General features: G+C 34.5%; 1 protein-coding gene across 1 annotated transcript in view; it reads left to right on the forward strand.

The window, feature by feature from the left end:
- Positions 1-25,770, forward strand: part of LOC142358614 (H(+)/Cl(-) exchange transporter 6-like) — a 197,616-nt gene that overhangs the window by 139,590 nt on the left and 32,256 nt on the right. Inside the window, exons 16-17 of the mRNA XM_075410060.1 lie at positions 15,061-15,217; positions 17,850-17,957. Coding sequence (XP_075266175.1) covers positions 15,061-15,217; positions 17,850-17,957 — 265 coding nt within the window. The remainder of the gene's footprint in view (positions 1-15,060; positions 15,218-17,849; positions 17,958-25,770) is intronic.

A 25,770-nucleotide genomic window follows, 5' to 3' on the forward strand; every position in this document is an offset into this window, starting at 1 on the left:
ATAATAATAATAATAATAATAATAATAATAATAATAATAATAATAATAATAATAATAGTAATAATAACAATAATAATAATAATAATAATAATAATAATAATAATAATAATAATAATAATAATAATAATAATAATAATAATAATAATAATAATAATAATAATAATAATAACAATAATAATAATAATAATAATAATAATAATAATAATAGTAAAAATAATAAAATTATAATCTGCGATATCAAAAATGATTGATCATTTACTATCAGCAGTTTTTCAGCCACCCTAGTCAGCCTACAAAAAACCGCTGGATTGCAAAATCTCAATCAATTTTCTTTTAAAAGTTCTACCTCAAAGAAACAATAAAAAAAACTCAGAATAAAACTAATAGTAATAATAGTAATGAAAATAAAAAAAGAACAATAATAATAATAATAATAATAATAATAATAATAATAAAAATAATAATAAAAAAAAATAATAGTAATAATAATAATACTAATAATAATAATGCTAAAATAATAATAATAATAAAAAAATAATATCAATTTGGTTTACTTTGAACAACTCCTTGGTTCAATAAAATTTCTATATTTTTGATATAAGAATAAGCGAATAAGTCGATATTTCCGATTGAAATACGAACTTTCTTCTAGGAAAGTTAGGCGGACCATTCATTTTGCAATACAACCTAAATAGTGCTGGTAGTCTGGTATATCAATTTGGTTCACTTTGAACAACTCCTTGTCCCGATGAAAAATACTATATTTGAAATAATAGCAAATTACCGTATGAAAAACTAATTTTTTTCTAGGCAAGCAATACCAAAAATTCTTTTTGGTTTTACACTTTAGCTACACATGGGATACTCCCTACCGAGTTTGGTTCGATTTGGACAACTCCTTGATCCGAAAAAAATTCTATATTTTTGAAAATAGAATAAGCGAATAAGTCGAAAATTCCGATTGAAATACGAACTTTTTTTCTAGGAAAGTTAGGCGGACCATTCCTTTTGCATTACAACCTAAATAGTACTGGTAGTCTGCTATATCAATTTGGTTCGCTTTAGGCAACTGTATGATCCGATAAAAGTCGACTATTTTTGAAAATTCAATAAGCGAAAAAGTGGATATTTCCGTATAAATTACTAACTTTTTTTGTATAAATGTTAGGCCGACCATTCTTTTTGTATTACAACCTACATAAAACTGGTAGTCTGGGATATCAGTTTGTTTCGCTTTAAGCAACTCTATGATGCGATAAAAGTCGACTATTTTTGAAAACTCAATAAGCGCAAAAGTGGATATTTCCGTATAAAATACTAACTTTTTTTGTATGAATGTTAGGCCGACCATTCTTTTTGTAATACAACCTACATAATACTGGTAGTCTGGGATATCAGTTTAGTTTGCTTTAAGCAACTCTATGATCCGATAAAAGTCGACTATTTTTGAAAACTCAATAAGCGAAAAAGTGGATATTTCCGTATAAATTACTAACTTTTTTTGTATGAATGTTAGGCCAACCATTCTTTTTGTATTAAAACCTACATAATACTGGTAGTCTGGGATATCAGTTTGGTTTGCTTTAAGCAACTCTATGATCCGATAAAAGTCGACTATTTTTGAAAAATCAATAAGCGAAAAAGTGGATATTTCCGTATAAAACACTAACTTTTTTTGTATTAATGTTAGGTGGACCATTCTTTTTGCATTACAACCTAAATAGTACTGGTAGTCTGGTATATTAATTTGGTTCACTTTGAAAAACTCCTTGTCTGATAAAATTTCACTATTTTTTGAAAATAGAATAAGCGAATAAGTCGAGATTTCGATTGAAAAACGAACTTTTTTTCTAGGAAAGTTAGGCGGACCATTCCTTTTGCATTACAACCTAAATAGTACTGATAGTCTGGTATATCAATTTGGTTCACTTTGAACAACTCCTTGTCCGATAAAATTTCACTATTTTTTGAAAAAATAATACGGAATAATAAGCGAATAAGTCGATATTTCCGATTGAATTACGAACTTTTTTTCTAGGAAAGCTATACCAAAAATTCTTTTTGTTTTACACTTTAGGTACACATGCGATACTCCATACCGAGTTTGGTTCACTTTGAACAACTCCTTGTCCGATAAAATTTCACTATTTTTTGAAAATAGAATAAGCGAATAAGTCAATATTTCCGATTGAAATACGAACTTTTTTGCTAGGCAAGCTATACCAAAAATTCTTTTTGTTTTACACTTTAGGTACACATGGGATAATCCATACCGAGTTTAGTTCGATTTGGACAACTCCTTGATCCGATAAAAATTCTATATTTTTGAAAATAGAATAAGCGAATAAGTCGAAAATTCCGATTGAAATACGAACTTTTTTCTAGGAAAGTTAGGCGGACCTTTCCTTTTGCATTACAACCTAAATAGTACTGGTAGTCTGCTATATCAATTTGGTTCGCTTTGAACAACTCCTTGTCCGATAAAATTTCACTATTTTTTGAAAATAGAATAAGCGAATAAGTCGATATTTCCGATTGAAATACGAACTTTTTTTCTAGGAAAGTTAGGCGGACCATTCCTTTGGCATTACAACCTAAATAGTACTGGTAGTCTGGTATATCAATTTGGTTCACTTTGAACAACTCCTTGACCCAATGAAAAAGACCTATTTTTAAAAATTATTTAAAATTAATTATTCGAATTAATCGGAAATTAACGTACGAAAATCGAACTGTTTTTCTACGCAAGCTATAGCAAATATTCTTTCTGTTTTACACTTTACATACCCTGGGGATACTCCATACCAAGTTTGGTTTACTTTGAACAACTCCTTGACCCGATGAAAATTACTATATTTGAAAATTAATTATTTGAAATAATAGCAAATTTCCGTATGAAATACTAACTTTTTTGCTAGGCAAGCTATACAAAAAATTCTTTTTGTTTTCCACTTTAGCTACACATGGGATACTCCATACCGAGTTTAGTTCGATTTGGACAACTCCTTGATCCGATAAAAATTCTATATTTTTGAAAATAGAATAAGCGAATAAGTCGAAAATTCCGATTGAAATACGAACTTTTTTCTAGGAAAGTTAGGCGGACCTTTCCTTTTGCATTACAACCTAAATAGTACTGGTAGTCTGCTATATCAATTTGGTTCGCTTTAGGCAACTGTATGATCCGATAAAAGTCGACTATTTTTGAAAATTCAATAAGCGAAAAAGTGGATTTTTCCGTATAAATTACTAACTTTTTTTGTATTAATGTTAGGTGGACCATTCTTTTTGCATTACAACCTAAAAAGTATTGGTAGTCTGTGACATCAATTTGGTTTACTTTGAACAACTCCTTGACCCGATGAAATTTCTATATTTTTGAAAATAGAATAAGCGAGTAAGTCGATATTTCCGATTAAAATACGATTTTTTTTCCTAGGAAAGTTAGGCGGACCATTCCTTTTGGATTACAATTTAAATAGTACGTGTAGTCTGGGATATCAATTTGGTTCACTTTGAACAACTCCTTGACACCATAAAATTACATTATTTTTTAAAAATAGAATACGGAATAATAAGCGAATAAGTCGAGATTTCTGATTGAAAAACGATCTCTTTTTCTAGGAAAGTTAGGCGGACCATTCCTTTTGCATTACAACCTACATAGTACTGGTAGTCTGTTATATCAATTTGGTTCGATTTGGAAAACTCCTTGACCCGATAAAATTTGACTATTTTTTAAAATAAAGTCAGCGAAAAAGTCAACATTTCCGTGTGAGATATCTACTTTTTTTGTAGGGCAGTTAGGCAAACCATTCCTTTTGCATTACAACCTAAATAGTACTGGTAGTCTGGGATATCAATTTGGTTCACTTTGAACAACTCCTTGACACCATAAAAAACATTATTTTTTAAAAATAGAATACGGAATAATAAGCGAATAAGTCGAGATTTCTGATTGAAAAACGATCTCTTTTTCTAGGAACGTTAGGCGGACCATTCTTTTTGTATTACAACCTAAATGTCACTGGTGGTCTGGGATATCAGTTTGGTTCGCTTTAGGAAACTCTATGATCCGATAAAAGTCGACTATTTTTGGAAATTCAATAAGCGAAAAAGTGGATATTTCCGTATAACTTACTAACTTTTTTTGTATGAATGTTAGGCCGACCATTTTTTTTGTATTACAACCTAAATGTCACTGGTAGTCTGGGATATCGATTTGGTTCACTTTGAACAAATCCTTGATCCGATAAAATTTCTATAGTTTTGAAAATAGAATAAGCGAATAAGTCGATATTTCCGATTGAAATACGAGCTTTTTTCCTATAAATGTTAGGAGGAAAACTACTTTTTTATTACAAACGCAAAATTTACTGAACAGAGGGTAATCATAGAAACAGAAAAACAGTACAAAAACCTGTTGGGTACGAACAATTTTTTACCGAAAATGTTAAAAACATTTATAATCACAATCTTGCACATTTTCTGAAAAATCCTTGAACTCTGGTTGCTTCCTCGGGAGAGGCTTAAAAGGTGGGTTTGTGAGACTTGTCGCAAACTCTGCCTTACGCATTTCTCCCATTTTCTCGGGTTTGATCCCCTGTATTGGGTTTTTCTCCATCAGAGGAAAAGTCGTTGAGCAATCCTTTGGATTCAAAAAATTGACCCAACCGTGTAGCTTGTTTGAGTCTTTTCTTAGCCCAAGAAAGGAAACATTTTGAATCAAAGGGTAGGCAGCTTTCAATTCTGCCTTTGCCGGGCCAAAAGAACCGTTCTCAGTGGGTTTGAATCCTGAGAAACGAAAAGAAATCGGATTCCTGAATAAGTTTTTTCGTTTTTCTTTCTTTGAGGGCTTTTTGTTTTCTTTGTCCCTCTGAGCACGCTCCTATAAAACAACTTACATATAAGTGCTAGTCAGGGAAAACTCCATACCGAGTTTGGTTTGATTTGAAGAATTCCTTGACCCGACGAAATTTCTATATTTTTGAAAATAGAATAAGCGAATAAGTCAATATTTCCGATTGAAATACGAACTTTTTTTCTCGAAACGTTAGGCAAACCAATCTTTTTACATTACAACCTAAATAGTACTAGTAGTCTGGTATATCAATTTGGTTCGATTTGGACAACTCCTTGACCCGATAAAATTTGACTATTTTTTAAAATAAAGTCAGCGAAAAAGTCAAAATTTCCGTGTGAGATATCTACTTTTTTGTAGGGCAGTTAGGCAAACCATTCTTTTTGCTTTACAACCTAAATAGTACTGGTAGTCTGGTATATCAATTTGGTTCGCTTTAAACAACTCCTTGACCCAATGAAAAACACCTATTTTTAAAAATTATTTAAAATTAATTATTCGAATTAATCGGAAGTTAACGTACGAAAATCTAACTTTTTTTCTACGCAAGCTATACCAAAAATTTTTTTGTTTTACGTTCTAGGTACACATGAGATACTCCATACCAAGTTTGTTTCACTTTGAACAACTCCTTGACCCAATGAAATTTCTATAGTTTTGAAAATAGAATGAGCGAAAAAGTCGATATTTCCGATTGAAAAACGAACTTTTTTTCAGGGAACGTTAGGCGGACCATTCTTTTTGCATTACAACCTACATAGTACTGGTCGTCTGGGATATCAATTTGGTTCACTTTGAACAATTCCTTGACCCAATGAAATTTCTATATTTTTGAAAATAGAATAAGCGAATAAGTCAATATTTCCGATTGAAAAACGAACTTTTTTTCAGGGAACGTTAGGCAGACCATTCTTTTTGCATTACAACCTACATAGTACTGGTAGTCTGAGATATCAGTTTGGTTCGCTTTAGGCAACTCTATGATCCGATAAAAGTCGACTATTTTTGAAAATTCAATAAGCGAAAAAAGTGGATATTTCCGTATAAATTACTAACTTTTTTTGTATGAATGTTAGGACAACCAATATTTTTGTATTACAACTTAAATGTCACTGGTAGTCTGGGATATCGATTTGGTTCGCATTAGGAAACTCTATGGCCCGATATAAGTCGACTATTTTTGAAAATTCAATAAGCGAAAAAGTGGATATTTCCGATTGCAATACGAACTTTTTTTCTCGAAACGTTAGGCAAACCAATCTTTTTACATTACAACCTAAATAGTACTAGTAGTCTGGTATATCAATTTGGTTCGATTTGGACAACTCCTTGACCCAATAAAATTTGACTATTTTTTAAAATAAAGTCAGCGAAAAAGTCAAAATTTCCGTGTGAGATATCTACTTTTTTTGTAGGGCAGTTAGGCAAACCATTCCTTTTGCATTACAACCTAAATAGTACTGGTAGTCTTGGATATCAATTTGGTTCACTTTGAACAACTCCTTGACACCATAAAAAAACATTATTTTTTAAAAATAGAATACGGAATAATAATCGAATAAGTCGAGATTTCGGATTGAAAAACGATCTCTTTTTCTAGGAACGTTAGGCCGACCATTCTTTTTGTATTACAACCTAAATGTCACTGGTGGTCTGGGATATCAGTTTGGTTTGCTTTAGGAAACTCTATGACCCGATATAAGTCGACTATTTTTGAAAATTCAATAAGCGAAAAAGTGGATATTTCCGTATAAATTAATAACTTTTTTTGTATGAATGTTAGGCCGACCAATATTTTTGTATTACAACTTAAATGTCACTGGTAGTCTGGGATATCGATTTGGTTCGCATTAGGAAACTCTATGGCCCGATATAAGTCGACTATTTTTGAATATTCAATAAGCGAAAAAGTGGATATTTCCGATTGAAATACGAACTTTTTTTCTAGGAACGTTAGGCAAACTATTCTTTTTGCATTATAACCTACATAGTACTGGTCGCCTGGGATATCAATTTGGTTCACTTTGAAAAACTCCTTGACCCGATGAAATTTCTATATTTTTGAAAATAGAATAATCGAATAAGTCGATCTTTCACATTGAAAAGCTAACTTTTTTTCTAGGAACGTCAGTCCGATCAATCTTTTAAAATTATAGTCAAAAAATCCAAAATCCTCAACCAATGCCAACGGGAAAATCTGGTTGTTTCCCGAACTATTACCCGTTGGCATTGAGGCACCCGTCTCAATTTTTTAATACTTTTTAAATTTTTTTTTTACCTTTTTGACTGGATGGCCTTCCTCCTTGCAATCGCCTGGATTCCTCTTTGGAATTTTGTAAGTTGACAGGAAAGAAGAGCTCATAACTTAATCTGAAAAAAACCAACAACAAATTCACACACAAAATTTTAAAATTATTTAAAATTAATTATTCGAATTAATCGGAAATTAACGTACGAAAATCCAACTCTTTTTCTACGCAAGCTATAGCAAAAATTCTTTCTGTTTTACAATCTAGTTACCCATGGGATACTTGATACCGAGTTTGGTTCACTTTGAACAACTCCTTGACACCATAAAATTACATTTTTTTTAAGAAATAGGAATAATAAAGGAAAACGGAATAATAAGCGAATAAGTCGAGATTTCCGATTGAAAAACAAAATTTAGGAAAGTTAGGCGGACCATTCCTTTTGCATTACAACCTACATAGTACTGGTAGTCTGATATATCAATTTGGTTCGATTTGGACAACTCCTTGTCCAATAAAATTTCACTATTTTTTGAAAATAGAATAAGCGAATAAGTCGATATTTCCGATTGAAATACGAACTTTTTTTCTAGGAACGTTAGGCAAACCATTCTTTTTGCATTACAACCTACATAGTACTGGTAGTCTGGTATATCAATTTGGTTCGATTTGGACAACTCCTTGACCCGATAAAATTTAACTATTTTTTAAAATAAAGTTAGCGAAAAAGTCGAAATTTCCGTGTGAGATATCTACTTTTTTGTAGGGCAGTTAGGCTAACCATTCTTTTTGCATTACAACCTACATAGTACTGGTAGTCTGGTATATCAATTTGGTTCGATTTGGACAACTCCTTGTCCGATAAAATTTCACTATTTTTTGAAAATAGAATAAGCGAATAAGTCGATATTTCCGACTGAAATACGAACTTTTTTTCTAGGAACGTTAGGCAAACCATTTTTTTTGCATTACAACCTACATAGTACTGGTAGTCTGGTATATCAATTAGGTTCGATTTGGACAACTCCTTGACCCGATAAAATTTAACTACTTTTTAAAATAAAGTTAGCGAAAAAGTCGAAATTTCCGTGTGAGATATCTACTTTTTTTGTAGGGCAGTTAGGCTAACCATTCTTTTTGCACTACAATCTACATACTACTGGTAGTCTGGGATAACAATTTGGTTCGATTTGGACAACTCCTTGTCCGATAAAATTTCACTATTTTTTGAAAATAGAATAAGCGAATAAGTCGATATTTCCGATTGAAATACGAACTTTTTTTCTAGGAACGTTAGGCAAACCATTTTTTTTGCATTACAACCTACATAGTACTGGTAGTCTGGTATATCAATTTGTTTCGATTTGGACAACTCCTTGACCCGATAAAATTTAACTATTTTTTAAAATAAAGTCAGCGAAAAAGTCGAAATTTCCGTGTGAGATATCTACTTTTTTTGTAGGGCAGTTAGGCTAACCATTCTTTTTGCACTACAACTTACATACTACTGGTAGTCTGGGATAACAATTTGGTTCGATTTGGACAACTCCTTGTCCGATAAAATTTCACAATTTTTTGAAAATAGAATAAGCGAATAAGTCGATATTTCCGATTGAAATACGAACTTTTTTTCTAGGAACGTTAGGCAAACCATTCTTTTTGCATTACAACCTACATAGTACTGGTAGTCTGGTATATCAATTTGGTTCGATTTGGACAACTCCTTGACCCGATAAAATTTAACTATTTTTTAAAATAAAGTTAGCGAAAAAGTCGAAATTTCCGTGTGAGATATCTACTTCTTTTGTAGGGCAGTTAGGCTAACCATTCTTTTTGCACTACAACCTACATACTACTGGTAGTCTGGGATAACAATTTGGTTCACTCTGAACAACTCCTTGTCCGATAAAATTTCACTATTTTTTGAAAATAGAATAAGCGAATAAGTCGATATTTCCGATTGAAATACGAACTTTTTTTCTAGGAACGTTAGGCAAACCATTCTTTTTGCATTACAACCTACATAGTACTGGTAGTCTGGTATATCAATTTGGTTCGATTTGGACAACTCCTTGACCCGATAAAATTTAACTATTTTTTAAAATAAAGTCAGCGAAAAAGTCGAAATTTCCGTGTGAGATATCTACTTTTTTTGTAGGGCAGTTAGGCTAACCATTCTTTTTGCACTACAACCTACATACTACTGGTAGTCTGGGATAACAATTTGGTTCACTTTGAACAACTCCTTGTCCAATAAAAAATCACTATTTTTTGAAAATAGAATAAGCGAATAAGTCGATATTTCCGATTGAAATACGAACTTTTTTTCTAGGAAAGTTAGGCGGACCATTGGGACAGAATTTGGCCACCGTTGGCCAGACCAAACAGACTTTGATCACCATTGGTCAGACTGAGCAGACTTTCTCCAGACCATTGGCCAGACCGAACAGAACCATGGCCAGGCCGTTGTCCAGACCATCGGCCAGACCGTGGGCCAGACCAAACAGACCTCTTAAGAGCGCCCAAAAAAATCGACCGCACGCAAACTACGTCCCCAGCATGAGGTGCACAAAAACCCAGCGGGGGGGAAACCGACTAACCGGCGTCTCAACGGGGCAGGGGGGGTGTGCACCTCATGCGGGCCCGAGGCCCTCACCTTAGAATAAAAGTATTATTATATAAAATTAAACAAATATTTTACATATTGATTTACCATGTTGTGACACGTGCTCTGTAACTGGGGGCGAATAACGTACTGGGGGGCACAAACGGAAAAGGTCCGATTAACCAAGTCCGCTCTACAGTAACTCTTCCAGTCACACAGCTTGTTCTCCTGTTTCAACAGGCCAAACTGGGGGTACCTTTAATAGTCAATATTTCAAAACTGACCGGACGAAAAAAAACGAAACTAGGACCAAAAACAGTACTGCTTATGATACGCTTTATGTTAAAAGATCATCCTAATCGGTCCATTCTGCGAGGAGATATTACATATTTAAGGTACCGTACCAATCTCGTCAGAAACGAGGAGAGGTGACTTGCAGACCAAAAATTGACCATCTAAACGACGGAAAACGCCCTACAAAACATATATGGAGAGACTCCTCGCTATCAGGGGAGTTTGAGGAACCAATTCTCGGGGCTAAATTCGTCTTTTTTGTCGGTCTACAATGTACATACACTAATTGTACCGAACACGATTTGGTCAAAATGGGGGGTATGTGTCCTGGCCAATTTCTCGAAAACGGCTGAAAGAAACAAAACGCCATTTACAGGGATTCAAGTACGGCTCAAGTTGAGTTCAATTCAACAAAGAAATCAAAAATCGGTTCACTCTATGAGGAGATATTCCAACATAAATGTACCGTACCAAATGTCAAAATTGACCAAGTACGGCTCATGTTTCGCTAAAATTCACCATCTGGACTACATAAAACTGCATACAAAATATATATGGGGAGACTCCCCACTAACTGAGGAGTTCAAAACACCCAACTTTCATAATATAGTTCAAAGCTTCAAGGTGTCACTGGTGTCAACCGCTGGTGTCAACCGCTTCTGGGGCTTAAATCGAGGGCAAGTTTACTGGCTAATTTCTCTAAAACGGCTGAACCAAAATAAACGCCCTTAGTACTGTTTGTAGCACGGCTTGAGATACGCATCATATTAAAAAATGAGCACAATCGGTCCATTCTTCAAGGAGTTATAGCAATTATAAGGTACCGTACCAAATGACCAAAAAGCGAGGTGACCTGACTGCAGAGCTAAAATTGACTGTCTCAATTCCGTAAAATACCATAGAAAATATATATGGGGATACTCCCCACTAACTGAGGATTCTAAAACACTAACACTTGTTGGGTAAATCGCATGTTTTGTTGTACTGAAATTTGGGTCACCCAGAATAGCCCGAAAATTCGAACTAATTCAACTTTGAACATTAATAACTTTTTGATTGGGCCGATTTAGGAAACCAACCAAATACTGCAAGCAAGAAGAGTTCAGTGCTAACAAAATGCGACTACTCCCGTTTAATTTGGTCCAGTACTTCAGGAGATATTAACAAAATACTGTTCTGTACCCCATTTTCTGGGCTAAAGTCGAAGCCCAAGATCTCCGGAACCGACGTAAAACAACGTGAAACAGCGTTCCCGGCGTATTTGTGGGTGTATTTCTGGTCCAATTCCACGTTATAGGTCACGGCAAACCTTCATGGTGAGGTGGGAGAAAATTTCCCACCTCACCATGAAGTTTATGATGTTTTGGGTGTTTTGACATAAAACAACATTCACATAATTTTGATGAGATCGTGAAAAAAGATGAATTGTTGAATTAAACCCATTATTTGTTACAAATAGCTTCAACAACTTAAACAATGTCTAGAAAAAACAAAACGCACGCCAAAAATCATGTTCAATTGCACAAAACAACACTCAGTCACAAAATTAAAAAAAAAATTGTTTTTCCGCATTCAAAATTGAATAATTGTTCTAAAGAATATCTTCAGGACTGTGACTAGCCATTCCCGAGAAGAACGTCCTAACAGCAACTGGTGATGCCAAAAATCACTCGTTTTGGTCAAAAATTGAATGAGAAATCGGAAAAAGTACAAACTTAAGTTCATTAATCGATGTGATAAAACAAGTTTTTTCCTCCGCAAATGCAAATTTTGCTTGGATATCTGTTGCAAATATTCTTGTTTACCTGGCTTTCTTTTCTCTGAAGGCTGTGATTGAAGTACAAGATCAAAATAAATTGAAAGAAATATTTAGTCCTGAAACAATCAGCTCGTAACAAAATTGCTAATTGACCAAAAAAAAAGCGATTTCACCGGATTCAGAGCTAAATTTGACCACCTCAATTCTATAGACTACTATGCAACAAATATATGGGGAAACTCCCCTCTAACTGAGGATTCCAAAACACTAACATTTGTTGGGCATATCGCGTGCTTTGTTGTACCGAAAGTTGAGTCTATCAAGATAGCCCAAAAATTCGACTTTTTTCAAATATAAACATTAATATCTTATTGATTAGGACGATTTGAGAAACCAATCAAACACGGCAAGCAAGAACGGTTTAGTGCTAACAAAATGCGACCACTTCCGTTTATTTTGGTCCGGTACTTTAGCTGATATTAACAAAATACTGTTTTGTACTCCATTTTTTGGTCTAAAAGCGAAGCCCAGAATCTCGGGAACTGACGTAAAACAACGTGAAACAGATTTGCCGGCGTATTTGTGGTTGTGATTCTGGTGCATTTTGACGTTCTGGATCACGGAGAACCTTTATGGGGAAGTGAAAAAAAATTCCTACCTCACCATGGAGGCTATGATGTTTTGAGTAGTTTTGACAAAAAAAACAACACACACACAAACATACACAGAAATTTGTTGAAATTGTCAAAAATGAAAAATTGTTGAATTAACTATGACCCTGAGTAAAACTGGCTTCACGAACAAGAACATGATGGCAAAAACGAAAATTAAAAAGGGATAAGGACATATCATTGAGCTTTAAACACTCCAACTACAAAAACAAAAAAAAAACGAAAAGTTTTGACTTGCATCAAAATAACATGCTGAAAAGCAAGAGCAGATTAACCAAGGTTTAAGAAGAGCTCGGCTAATACTGAATGCATAGTTGATCACAGAAATTAAAGCAAAATTGACAAAAAAAGGGCACAATATCTGAAAAATGGTATTGCTTTTTTTCGTAAAAGATAATCATCTTAAAAACCACGCAAGACTGAGTGGTTAATCATTTGAAAAAAGGTTATCAGATGACTCAAAGGGTCTGTTTAGAGCTTTTAATTAAAACCTGATAGTGATTACCAAAGAAGCCAAAGTGTTGAAAGAAATCAATTTGTTGAGAGAAGGTACCAAATGACATAATTTCCCTCCCGAGTTTCAAGTTTCGCTGAAATAGACCATCATTTTGTTGCTTTTGAAATTTTATTCTTTTATCCTAAAATTAATGGCTCCCATTGGTTTAGAGAACAAGTTCAATGGATCATAGCTAAAGTTTTCAATGATACACGTATTGATTAAATGGCTTCAACACTTTCTTCTCGCAATTTTCTACAGAATTTTTAGTTTTTGCCTGTTTTTGTTGTTTTTTTTTTTCATAGCCATAAAACATATTGTGATGTGCTATTGATAACCTATGCACGAAAAACGTCTTTTTACCCATATTGTGGCGTAACTGTGCGTATTCATTGACTTCCGTTGAAAGCTATTGAGTTTAATGGCGGTTAAGTCTTCAAAAATAATTTTTTTGCTGTAATTTTTTGAACATTAATCGATCTTTAAATTATTATCGTGAACTGTAAGTCAGTCTCAGGAATAACCAAACCCTTTTTTTCTATTTCAACAAAAATTAATGTATTTAGCGGTTTCAACTTCTAACTATTGTTTTTTGACTTCGATCAAACTTAATTTTGAATTTTTGATATTTTTTTCGTAAATTTGGTTCCTTTTGAAATCTTATTGCATTATCCTAATTTGGAAAATTCCTATTGGCTCATAGATGTTTTTCAATGGATCGTGAAAAAAATTTTCAGGAAAAAACTTATGGCTTAATTGGCTTCGATTGTTTTCTCTCGCACTTTTCGACTAAATTTTTGGTTTTTGCCTGTATTTGATGTTGTTTTCATAGTCAACGACTTGTTGTATTGTCTTACTGATGATTTTGGAGTGACAAACATCTTTGTCGTTACATTGGGACATAATGTAGCGTATTTGATGGCTTTTGTTGAAAGCAATTGAATTTTATGTCAATGAAACTACGGTTTTTCTCAAAAATTTTGTCGTTTTGTTGTATTTTTTATTTCATACAACTTTTGTTGATGGGTTATCGATGTAACTTATATATGGGGATACGTGTGTAAATATATATATATATATATATATATATATATATATATATACATATTTATATATATAGATATTTGGGGATTTTCTCCCATGTCTCAGGAATCTAAATAAGTTTTATGATCTTGGATGGGTTATAAAAGTCTATGGTCTTGGATATGGTATCCAAGACACCATAAAATTTTTTTCACGAGTAATTTTTAAATCTCCTTTTTTATCGTCTAAAACCCGCATAGGACGTTGTTAAAATCATTTTTGTGTCAAAAAAAGATGGTGCACAAAAAAAGTATTATGATCTTGGATGGGCCATAAAAGTTTATGGTCTTGGATATGGTATCCAAGACACCATAAAATTTTTTTCACGAGTAATTTTCAAATCTCCTTTTTTATCGTCTAAAACCCGCATAGGACGTTGTTAAAATCATTTTTGTGTCAAAAAAAGATGGTGCACAAAAAAAGTTTTATGATCTTGGATGGGCCATAAAAGTCTATGGTCTTGGATATGGTATCCAAGACACCATAAAATTTTTTTCACGAGTAATTTTTAAATCTCCTTTTTTATTATCTGAAACCCGCATAGGAAGTTGTTAAAATCATTTTTGTGTCAAAAAAAGATGGTGCACAAAAAAAGTTTTATGATCTTGGATGGGCCATAAAAGTCTATGGTCTTGGATATGGTATCCAAGACACCATAGAAAAAAAAATTTTTTTGTTGAAGGCCAATGGCAACTACGATACATTTCTTGTACTACGTGGCTCAAAAGACGTCATTTGAGATCACCTTTAAATTTTTGTATGGTCTTATGTATGGTATCAAAGAAGCCATACAACCATACATGTCTTACGTATGGTTTCCAAGAAACATTTATGGTGGTCATCCCGGGTATACATATAATTCAAAACGAGAACTGTTGAAAATGAAGGTAAAATGTTTGTGGTCCCCGGGAGCAAAAGAGTGCAAAAGGGAAAGATTCCACTCCATTGAAATTTCCCATTAAAATTCCAATGAACAGCAACTGATCGCATATGACTCATTTTTCGTTATCAGCTGAAAAATTAATCGGGCAATTTGTTTCAGTGGCACTGACAACCCCAACTTGATCAAAGAGCGCTACAATGACATCAAATCTAACCCAGTGGAACCAATGAATAAAGTCAGGTTCCACGGGATCATCACGCGAGCACAGCTTGTCACCCTGCTGAAAAACAACATCAACTACAAGAGTGACCAAGGGGTAATAAGACACAAACATTTATCTCAATAATAGTTCCTTTCATAATTGTCAGGAACTTAAATAAATACCTCTAACTGGCATCTTTCAAGGATTTATGTGCAAAATGAGTCTCTGTTGACTGGTACTATTTTCTTTATTTCGGTGAAATAAATTTAATCAGCTCCCGGGTCGAGGTATCAACGCTAAAAATCGCTAAAAAATGTAAGATTTGCAGTGAATGCGGTGAAAGGATGTAAGAATTGCGATGTTTAAACTTTGCTTTAGTTCTTCTAGTTCCTTTGTGAAGTCTCTTCTAGTTCCTTGTTTCAAAACTTTGTACCGCCATTTTTTGTCTTCTTAAGAGAGAAACCTGATGCCCTGTGAACGTCTGTTGCTTTATTTGCTTTAATTTTTTGTCCTAGCACATTTGTTGTTCAATTTTGCAGGTGGTCGGTTTTAGGAGGGTGGTGGTTCTCAGCCCTCCTAGGTTGAAAATTTTACCTATAATGGGCGACAACCCTCATGTGAAGTAATTTGCCCCGTTTTTCGTTCGAGAGCAATTTTGCCGACGTCAGTTGGTTTGTGCTCTTTAAAGAAAAAAGTAAGAAATAATTAGTGTAACAGTTGATTAGTTCAACGGGCAGAGTTGCGAGCAGGCAAAAAACGTGTTAGAGCGAAGCCCCAGAAATTCCACTGAGACACCAGAAGCTGTTCTGGAATTTTTTTAGGCCACCTATCCGAATTCGAAAAATGGATTGACCTTCCATAGAAATGATTTCTTGGTATTCGAGTTCTCTGCTGAACGAACAATAGTTAAATGCGAGAAGGTTTAAAAAGCAGTCAAATCACAAAATTGATTGTAAATCAATCGATTATGAGTTAATTACACAGACATTTTGTGTTCGCAAGAAAACTAATCAAATTCCCATATGTAAAACTCTAAGTTGACTTTCGGGTGTCAATTAATCGGTCCTAAGTTTTCTTTTAATTATTATTCTTAAGGCATCGTCTGAGCAAATTCGCTATGACGTCAATCATCATTTTTCCACGCCTACTAGCAGTCAGCAGCTAAGGTTGGACGCGTGACGGCATCTTTTATTATCTTCGTACCACCTCTCAGGCCAATCGTTTTATTTGTTTTGGATCCACATTGTTCAAACCACTGTTAAAAAACTGCTTTCTTCAATCAATTTTTAGATTTAATTTGCAATTTCTAGTGAAACTCTGTGTTAATCTAAGCAATTTACCTCTAGTGAAACTCTAGTCGAATTTCATTATAGGTAACCTATTGTTTCAGTTTTGATTTTCAACGTTTTTCATGATAGAGGATAATTGTATATGGTTTTTCAGATAGCGTTTCATAATCTTGCTTTTTAATTGCTCTCAAGCAAAGTTTGTAGCGAAAAGAGAAGCAATTATTGTAAACGTGTGTGTCTTTTTACGCAAAATTTTTGCTTGGCCGTTTTCTGTCTTTTCGGAAAACTTTTACGCCCGTGACTATCTGCATTTTGCAGGATCTAAAGATCTCTCTCATTCACAATTTCCAGCAGCTGAACTCAATTGGCAGAAATTTAATACTAAAAGTTAAACGATAAGTGCACCGAAACTGTTTTTCACTTTGAATCTTCAAAGTGAAAAATTTCTTTGTCGCATTCCCAGCTGAATTTAAGTAGCGGTAGTTCACCACTAAAATTCGAATGGAATCGCGTCAAATTTGGTGTAGTTTTTTTTCTATTCAAGTTTTATTAGTTGTATATGATAGCCTCCAATGATGTCATTCGAAGTCCACCTTAATGAATATAGTTAGCACCCCCCCCCCCCCCCCCCAACTGAAGCAGGCTACAATTGATTCGAGCACCCACTAGCCGTTCGAGAGCAATTCTTCCAACGTTAGTCGGTTATGTTATTACTCATGTGGTCTTTATATGGTATTATTTGCTTGACTGATTCTCTGACCGTTTGAATTTTCGTCCTCAAAAGCGGGAGAAACAGGTAACACTTTAGAGTAAAGCAACTTAATCGACTCTAAGTATGTGATTCACTAAAACTGTTTTTATGGGGACATAAATTTATGGTGTGAAGGGTGGTCCTTAGAGTTTGACCCCCCCCCCCGCACTTCACCCCTCGCCCACAAAAGACCCTCCTTCCACCCCCCCCCCCCCCCGCCCCCAAACCACGCCCCTGAATTAAGCTAAAGCTAGAGTCACTAAGACTTAGGTAGCTGCTGACGAAGCCAACCGCCGTTTGAGAGCCATCCACTCGACGTTAGTTAGTTATGTTTGTCTTCAACTGCTCTCAAACGAAGTTTGTGGCAATTGTATTAGTACTGTGGTTTTTATGCAACTTTTTGCCTGACCAATTTTTTTCTGGCCCTTTTGTCCTCAAAAACGGGATAAATAGGTAACCCGCTGAGGGTTATAAGTTCTCTTAGAGCCGTACGCGTTACTAGTCTCTACGAATGCGATCCACCAAAACTCTGTTTTGAGGAGACACTCTCATGATGGTGGTTCTTAACCTTAAAAGTTTGATCACCCTCACTCACCCCCCTCCCAGCAAATGATAATCTCCTAATCTTCACCATTGCTAACGGTTGAGGTTTAAGGAGATTGCCGCATGTGAAAGGAGCGTGCGTGATTGATTGTTGGTGCTTTAGCCAGCGAGCCAAAGAGAGTTGGACCACTGGCAAATGATTGAGGACTACCCGAGGTATCCCAAACTGGAAGACATCCCACTTGACAACATTGATCGCACTGCCGTCATGGTCAGTCCCACTATCTGTTGATCAGAAGATAGTCAAGTGGTTTTATATGCTTAATACATCATAGGCTCACCTCCAGTTCTTTCATACAGATGACTTTAAAATGCTCATTTTAAATTTGAACAACGAATCCTCAAGTGAACTTTGGATCAGACAGTTACTAGCGACAGATAATTTTGAAAAGTAAACAATTAACATATGAAAAAGTTTCACAATCTCAAATTGCTTCAAGTTTTCACTTCTTGGCGAATGGAAGCAATTGAATAAACGCAAATTATAAACTTCAATTTCCCTGTGAACTTGCAAATTTGATGCACCCTGATACGGCATGCGCGATCTTGACATCTCTAGCAAAAACTTGAAACATATTGCCAAGAACTTGAAATACCTACATGATACATCTTCATAAGATGTCGGTAAGATCATTTCAAGATAATTCAACAAACTCTTGACACCTCTTGAAAAAATCTTGACAGATGTTGATAACAGCTTTTATCATTACCCTAAAAAATAAGATTTAAATAACCCAAAAACTATCGGATTTTGTTTCTTTCAGGAGCTCAATTGATTTCAAAAAGTGTAGATTTTGCGGCTTCTGAGAAAAGTTTGTATTGGGTGGTAGTTTAGGGAAAAATCTAAAGAGGACGTTAATATATAATTGACTGCTATACACATACCAAAACTCAACAACGAATGAAAAGGCGCTAGTCAAAATGGCAGGCATACCAATATATAAAAATTTTATTGATAGCCTCTCAGAATTGTGAAAATGTTAATAGTGTATTTCTGATTGGCTGATTGCTCATAAGATGGTATATCTTCATATGATGTCGGTAAGATCTTATCAAGATAAACCAACAAACTCTTTCTGATTTTTTATGCAATTTTTTGCTTGATCGATTGTTCGTTTGACGCTTTTTACTTTTCGTCCTCAAAAATGGAACAAACAGGTAGCGCCCAGCGGGAATTATGTGATCGTAGAGCCTATGAGCTCTGTTTCAGCTCAAACTATTTGGAGACTTATACTTATGGTGTGAAGGGCGGTTCTTCGAGGTTGAAGACACCCCACTGTTTATCTCCCCCCACTATTGCCCCCACACCCACCGCGCTGTTGCCCCCACCAACCCGCTGTTGCCCACCCCTACCTTCTTTCCCATCAACCCCCTGGTGCACCCCCCTCGTGGGTACTGAAGAACAACCTATCGCTAAAAACAGGCAATTTTATACTAATTTTCATTAATTCTCACTATTTTTTCAAGCTAATTGAAATTTTTTGTCATTTTTGAGTTCTTTCAGCCAGAGGTGTCATGGGACCGCCCTTAGGGTATTATAATAGGTTACTGTACAGTTTCTAGTGGTAGTGGAATGGTTTCAACATTTTAACATCACGAATTTTAGAATTTTTTGACAAAACTTGAAAATTTTTTCAATTTTTTTTGATATTAATTTTTTCATTATTCACGTGTTTCCAGACACAGGAGCCAGGAAACGTCCTTAATAGTTTGATCATAAGTTACTTAAAAATTTTTATTTGCATGGGAATAGCTTTTAATTTTTTAATACGACAACTTTTAGCAATTTTTTTTGATAAAACTTGCTTTTTTTTTTCAAGTTTTTTGAAAGTTTTTGTCGGTTTTTCAGGTTTCTCCAGCCTTAAGAGCCCGGGAAACTCCTCTAAGGTCTTACAATAGGTTCTTATATAGTTTATGAATATAATGGAATGTTTTTCAAGATCTTAATATAACATGTTTTTAAAAGAAAAGATAGCAATTTTTTCAATTTTTTGGAAAACGTTCTTGAATTTTTATCATTATTTCTGGCACCAGGGTCTAGGGACCTCCTCCAAAGATTTGATGATAAGATGTTGCATAGTTTCTAGAGTTATTGGAATGGTTATCAAAATTTTAATGACTACAGCTTTAGTTTTTTGATAAAATTTAATTATTATTAACAAAATTACTATCATGTTTCAAAATTTTGGAACTTTTCGAGCCAGTGAAACTATTTAAAGCTTGGAAAAGGGATACTGGATGGTCTATTGGGACAGAGAAAGAATTTGAAGATATTAATATCTTGAATTTAAGCAAAATTTTGTTAAAACTGGAAATTTTTTTTCATAATTTTTAATTGCTCTCAAACGAAGTTTGTAGCAATTATATTAGTCCTGTCGGTCTTTTTTTATGCGATTTTTCGCTTGACCGATTTTTCGTCTGACGCTTTTGCTTTTCGTCCTCAAAAACGGGATGAACAGGTAGCGCCAAGCGGGTATTAAGTGCTCTTAGAGCCTTTAAGCTCTGTTTCAGCTCAAATTGTTTTGGAGACTCATACTTATACTTATGGTGTGAAGGGCGGTTCTTAGAAGTTGAAGACACCCTCACTGTTGACCCCCATCCCCTATTGCCCCCCCACCGTGTTGTTTCCCCCAACCCAGTTTTGCCCCCCCCCCCCCCTAAATCAGCCCCTGGTGCACCCCCAACCCCCCCCCCCCCCCCCCCTCCCGACGAACAACTGCTTGCTAAAAACGCAAATTTATACTATTTTGCAATTTTATTCAAGCTTTTTAAAAATTTTTGTCATTTTTTTTATTTTTGTTAGCCCTAGGTGTCAAGCAACCTTCTTTAGGTTTCATAAATAGGTCAATGAGTAGTTTGTAGTGGTAATTTAATGGTTTCAACATTTTACCATCATGGATTTTAGCATTTTTTTGGACAAAACGTGCAATCTTTTCAAATTTTTTGACATTTTTTCCTTATGGAGGTCTTTCCAGGCCCAGGGGCCAGAAAACATCCTATGCATTTTGATAATAAGTTACTGACATAATTTTAATGGTAACGGAATAGTTTTTTAACTTTTTAATGTCACAAATTTTAGCAATTTTTTGATAAAACTTGCTTTTTTTCAAGTTTTTTTTTAAATTTTTTTGTCATTTTTTAGATTTTTCAGACTTAAGAGTCAAATAACGTCCTCTAGGGTTTGCAAATAGGTTTCTGAATACTTTTTAGATTAAATGGAATGTCTTGCAATATTTTGACATCACAAATTTTAGCACATTTTTGATGTTTTTTGCCATCTTTTTCCAATTTTTTAACATTCATAGTGATTATAAGATTTTTTGAGCCTCAAGGGTCACAAAAGCCTCCGCTAGGGTTTGATAATAAGTTATTGGAAAATTTTTGTCGGTCATGGATTTATTTTCAAATTTCTAATATCAAGTTTTAGCAATTTTTCTTTAAAACTTGCAATTTTTTTGAAGTTTTTTGAAATTTTTTGTCATTTTTAGGTTGCTCTAGTCTCAAGGGCCTTAGAAATTCCTCTAGGGTTTGATAAAACGTTACTGCATAGTTTATAGATGAAATGGAATGTTCTTGGAGATTTTAATATCACGAATTTAAACAACTTTTAAAAAGTATTTGCAATTTCTTCATGTTTTTGAATTTTTTCCGGCAACAGAGGCCCTTGGAACTCCTCCAAGGTTTGATAATAAGCTGCTGCATAGTTTCTACAGTTAACGGCATTGTGACCAACAGTTTTTATGACTTCAGTTTTAGTAATAAATAAAAACTCTAAAACTTTTAGTTTTAAATTAATAAAATTTAGCCTTCAAATTTTTGGAAAACTTTTATGTTCCAAGCGTATGGATCTTTATGAGCCAGTGAAACTGTTTCAGGATTGAAAAAAGGATACTGTATAGTGTCTTGAGACAAGGAAATGATTTTAAAGTTCTTAATATGTTGAATTTTAGCAGGATTTTTTTAAAATTTGCAGTTGTTGAAGATTTTTGTCCTTTTCTGAGTTTAACTATGATTACTGGCAAACAAAGTTTTTCATGTCTTGCAGATGGGTTACTTGACATAACTCGGGAGATAAAAAATAGTTTTGAAGATTCTTACTGCGAAATGTGGAAGCTTTTCTTTTAAATTTTGCAAAATTTTGCAATTTTTTTAAATATCAGTTTTCTATTTGATTTGTTTACTAAAAAAGCTAGAAAACTAAAAGTTGAAGAGTCGAATCAAAATAGCGCTAGATTCAATAAACCGTGGGTAGCTACTGACAAAACCAACCGCTCGCCGGTCGTTTGAGAGCAATTCGCCCGACGTTAGTCGGTTATGTTTGAATATTTTTGTCCTTTTCTGAGTTTAACGATCATAACTGGCCAATGAAGTGAAGCTTCCGAAGTCTTGCAGATGGGTTACTTGACATAAAATTAGAGAAAAGTTTCACTGCTAAATCATTAAACTTTTTCACTGCGAATTCCGGAAGTTTTTACTTTACTTTTTGCAATATTTTTGCAAATTTTTGAAATATCAGTTTTTTGTTTGATTTATTTTTTAACAAGGCTAGAAAACTGAAAGTCGCCGAGTCGAATCAACCTAAAGCTACCCTCACTGAACCGTTGCTAGCTACTGACGAAGACAACCCCTTTTCGGTCGTCTAAGGGCAATTTGCCCGACGTTAGTCGGTCGTGTATTGAATTCATTACACCAGTAGTTTTAGGTAATAGGCGAATCAAACTTGGACTTCATCGATAGATTTTGAAGCTCGATAAATTCCTGTTCACTTCAATCTCTATTCATCTGGAAAACTTTTAAACTTGAGATAAGAACTGATGATTTGCATTACGTATGAGGGCGTCAATTTTATTTCAAAATTTTTTTGAAACACGGGCAATTTTTTCGACGATTACGAGAAACTATGAGAAAGAATTTTCAACAAATGCATGCCGAGGCATTCAAGGGAAGATGCTGGAACAAAGAAAATTTTCTGAAAAAGTAAAAAGCTGTATGAGACTGTAGCATGGACGCCAGCGTTGCATGAGCAGGTAATGCTAAATTTTATTTTATTATTCTTGGTAATCAAAATTTGGATAATCACGATTTTTGAAGAAAGTTTTGAAAGTTTAAAAATTATGATTTTAACAGCATTTAAAAAATTGTTGATTCGACTTATATCGAACCTGAAATTTTTCGTATCGAAAAAATAAAAGTCAACAAGTTCCATCGATTTATTATTAAAAATCGATGGAACTTGTTGACTTTAATTTCTTTCGATACAAAAAATTTCAGGTTCCCTTAATCGGTGACATAGTTTTTTTTGAGCGATATGTCTATCTCAGTTCTTTTTTTGAAGCTGTTCAAAATCTTGAGAGCATTTTTCAGTTCATATTGATATTGGCTCAACTCTATAGGATCAGGAGGTTCTTTATCCAATATTAGAAGAAGGTAACTGTGTTTGTAATGTAGTTGATCCGGGTATTCAAGGTCTATTTCTACAATATATTCCATATCCCCCTCGTCATCAGTGTTCAAAATCTCTTCTAGGTTGATTTCCTCCACAATTTTGAAGTCCTTGAGGTGCAGAGATTAATGACTTCGCCGTAAAATTTATTAGCATCAATGCACACTATGGACGAAGGTTCCTTTTGTTTCATCACAATTTCTGTGGAGGGAACTGTTAGCAACTTTTATGCAAGAAACGTGTTCTGATGTCAAACTACCTTGTATCATGCTTAGCGTCAAATCTGAGATATTACGATTTGCCAACAATTCATCATCAGTCTTGCAAACTTGAGGCAGTCACTCTCTGTCATATTCGAAGCAAAATAGAACTGAAAACAATCGAGTCCTAAGTCTCATAATAAAATGCTATTAAATCCTCAAAACCCCAAGCCATTCGAAGGTCATCTCCTGCTAAGTAGAGAACAAAGAAATTTTGAGATTTGCACAATTAAACTCTCTAAACAGTTTTCGGAGTCATTACAGTTGATTTTGTTTGATGTCAATTTTAATACCTCTAAGTCTGTTTTTCTAGTTTTGAATGCTGGGCAGTGATGTTCCAGAAGCTTTTTGAACGAATCTACATATGAGTTTGGGAAACTACCCTTCTTTTTCAAAAGTTTTCGCTGATCGGCTGTAGAAGTTGTCTAATAAAGTAAAAGTCTTTGCAGGTAAGGTTTGGATTAGCTTATCTAAGCTGCTAGGCTTAAATTGGAAGCTTTCTGTGGACCTCAAATACTCGTCAAAATTGACTTCACCTAAATTGCGCTTTTTTGTTTCAATATAGACACCAAATTTCAGGCCGATAAATTTTTTGTCATTGATCGTAATAACGCTTTATTTGTATCCTGGAAAGTTGAGTGATGTGTGGATGGCGTAAAATTGATTGTTCTACACTTGAGGTTACACTCACTGAGGGCATATCTAACAAACCTTCCAGTAAATTGACAATGATCTATAATACTTTCATCATCGTTGACGAAATCCCAATTACAAATCCAGCAGCAGTTGTAAGCTTTTCGGAACGCTGAATTCCTGGAATTTACGCTTCTGGTTGTAACAAAACGAGATAGGGTTTCTAATGTAGTCAAAAACCAGGCAGTCAAAATGAATTGGTGTAGCATTATTTCGCTGAATAATTGTAACACAGTAACGGCAGCGTTAATGTTGTCCAATAACGAACGTACTAGAAACTTACAATCTGTTCTTGACTGTGGACACAGGTACAATCAATGACTCTAAATCAAGGTAAACTAAAAATGGTGAGAACCATCTACCTGCGTAATTCTTTCATAATAGTTTCCTTTATCCTGGCTCGGGAATCGGGCTTGTACTGAGTCAGTATTGTAGCAATTTTTTCGATGATTTCGTAAAAATTCTATAAATGTACTGACGTGCAAAGAAAATTTCTATCACGTTATTCTTGACCACTGGTCTTTGAAACCACCTTGAGTAAATCGATGGTTTACACAATGATACTTTTCATCATTGCTGAGAAGTGGTGAATCCATTATGAAGGGAAAGTTTTGTTAGTTGATAATCGAAATGGTAGAATTTGTGTCTCCTTATACTTTAACAAAAATTCTTAATTGAGATTGAAGTTGTCTCCGCGGTTCCGTTTTGTTTCATAAAGACGATAAGAGAATTTCAGCCATTTTCTGATTTTTTATAACAGTTTTACTTTCAACTATCACGGACTATCAAAACCCATTTCAAACTTCCTTACCTGAAGACATTCACTTGAACTGCGGTCATGTCCTCAAATTTTGAAATGTCCATCAAACTCATGGGCATATAGAAGTCACTCAAAGGTTAATTTTGCTGATGGATTTTCATTGCTATAGGTAATGACGTTTGTCCTTGGTCTAAATTTTTGCAGGGGTTCCAGTGTATACTATTTGTAATTCAGATGGTATCCTGCAGCTAAATAATAAAAGAAACAATAATCGTTTCCCTAGTGGATGTTTGGCAGGTTCGAATTTCTCCTTGAAAATGGCCTTCTGGTAAATGTATAATACTGCTGCTTTGGACATGTGGAAAACGCACAAGCTTCAGGGTAACTTTATCAGTAGACAACAACTGCCAACGGCTTCCATGTCTAGAGAAGGTAACGCTTCATGGTTATAGAAAGAAACTAGATTTGTTACAATACAGTCCACTTGCTCTGTATACTTTCCATCTGAAAGTCCAGTCTGAGACAAGGATACTGTGTTAGCTTTGAAATAAACTGTAATTCTCTCAGTTTCCTCTGCTGTAGGCTTGTGGAGGCTCAACTCTACGGAAAATTAGAGTTTTTTGTTATACTGGTTTGTGTATTTCCTTACAATATCTGAACTTTCGTTGCGTTTTGCGAAAGGGTACTCCATAAAATACAATTTAGTTTTATCAGCTGTGATCTCAAAATAGTTCACGCCGCCATTGTTTGAAGTAACTGGTTGAAGTAACTTGGTGTTACAGCGTTAAGTTCTTCAAGAGCCATGTCATAAAAAGGTAGACCATGTTGATTGTTGATATGGCTTGTATAATCAGCTTTTGAGTGGAAG

Source organism: Convolutriloba macropyga, chromosome 2 (assembly GCF_964194025.1).
Source record: "Convolutriloba macropyga chromosome 2, txConMacr16.3, whole genome shotgun sequence".
NCBI classification, from domain to species: Eukaryota; Metazoa; Xenacoelomorpha; order Acoela; family Convolutidae; genus Convolutriloba; species Convolutriloba macropyga.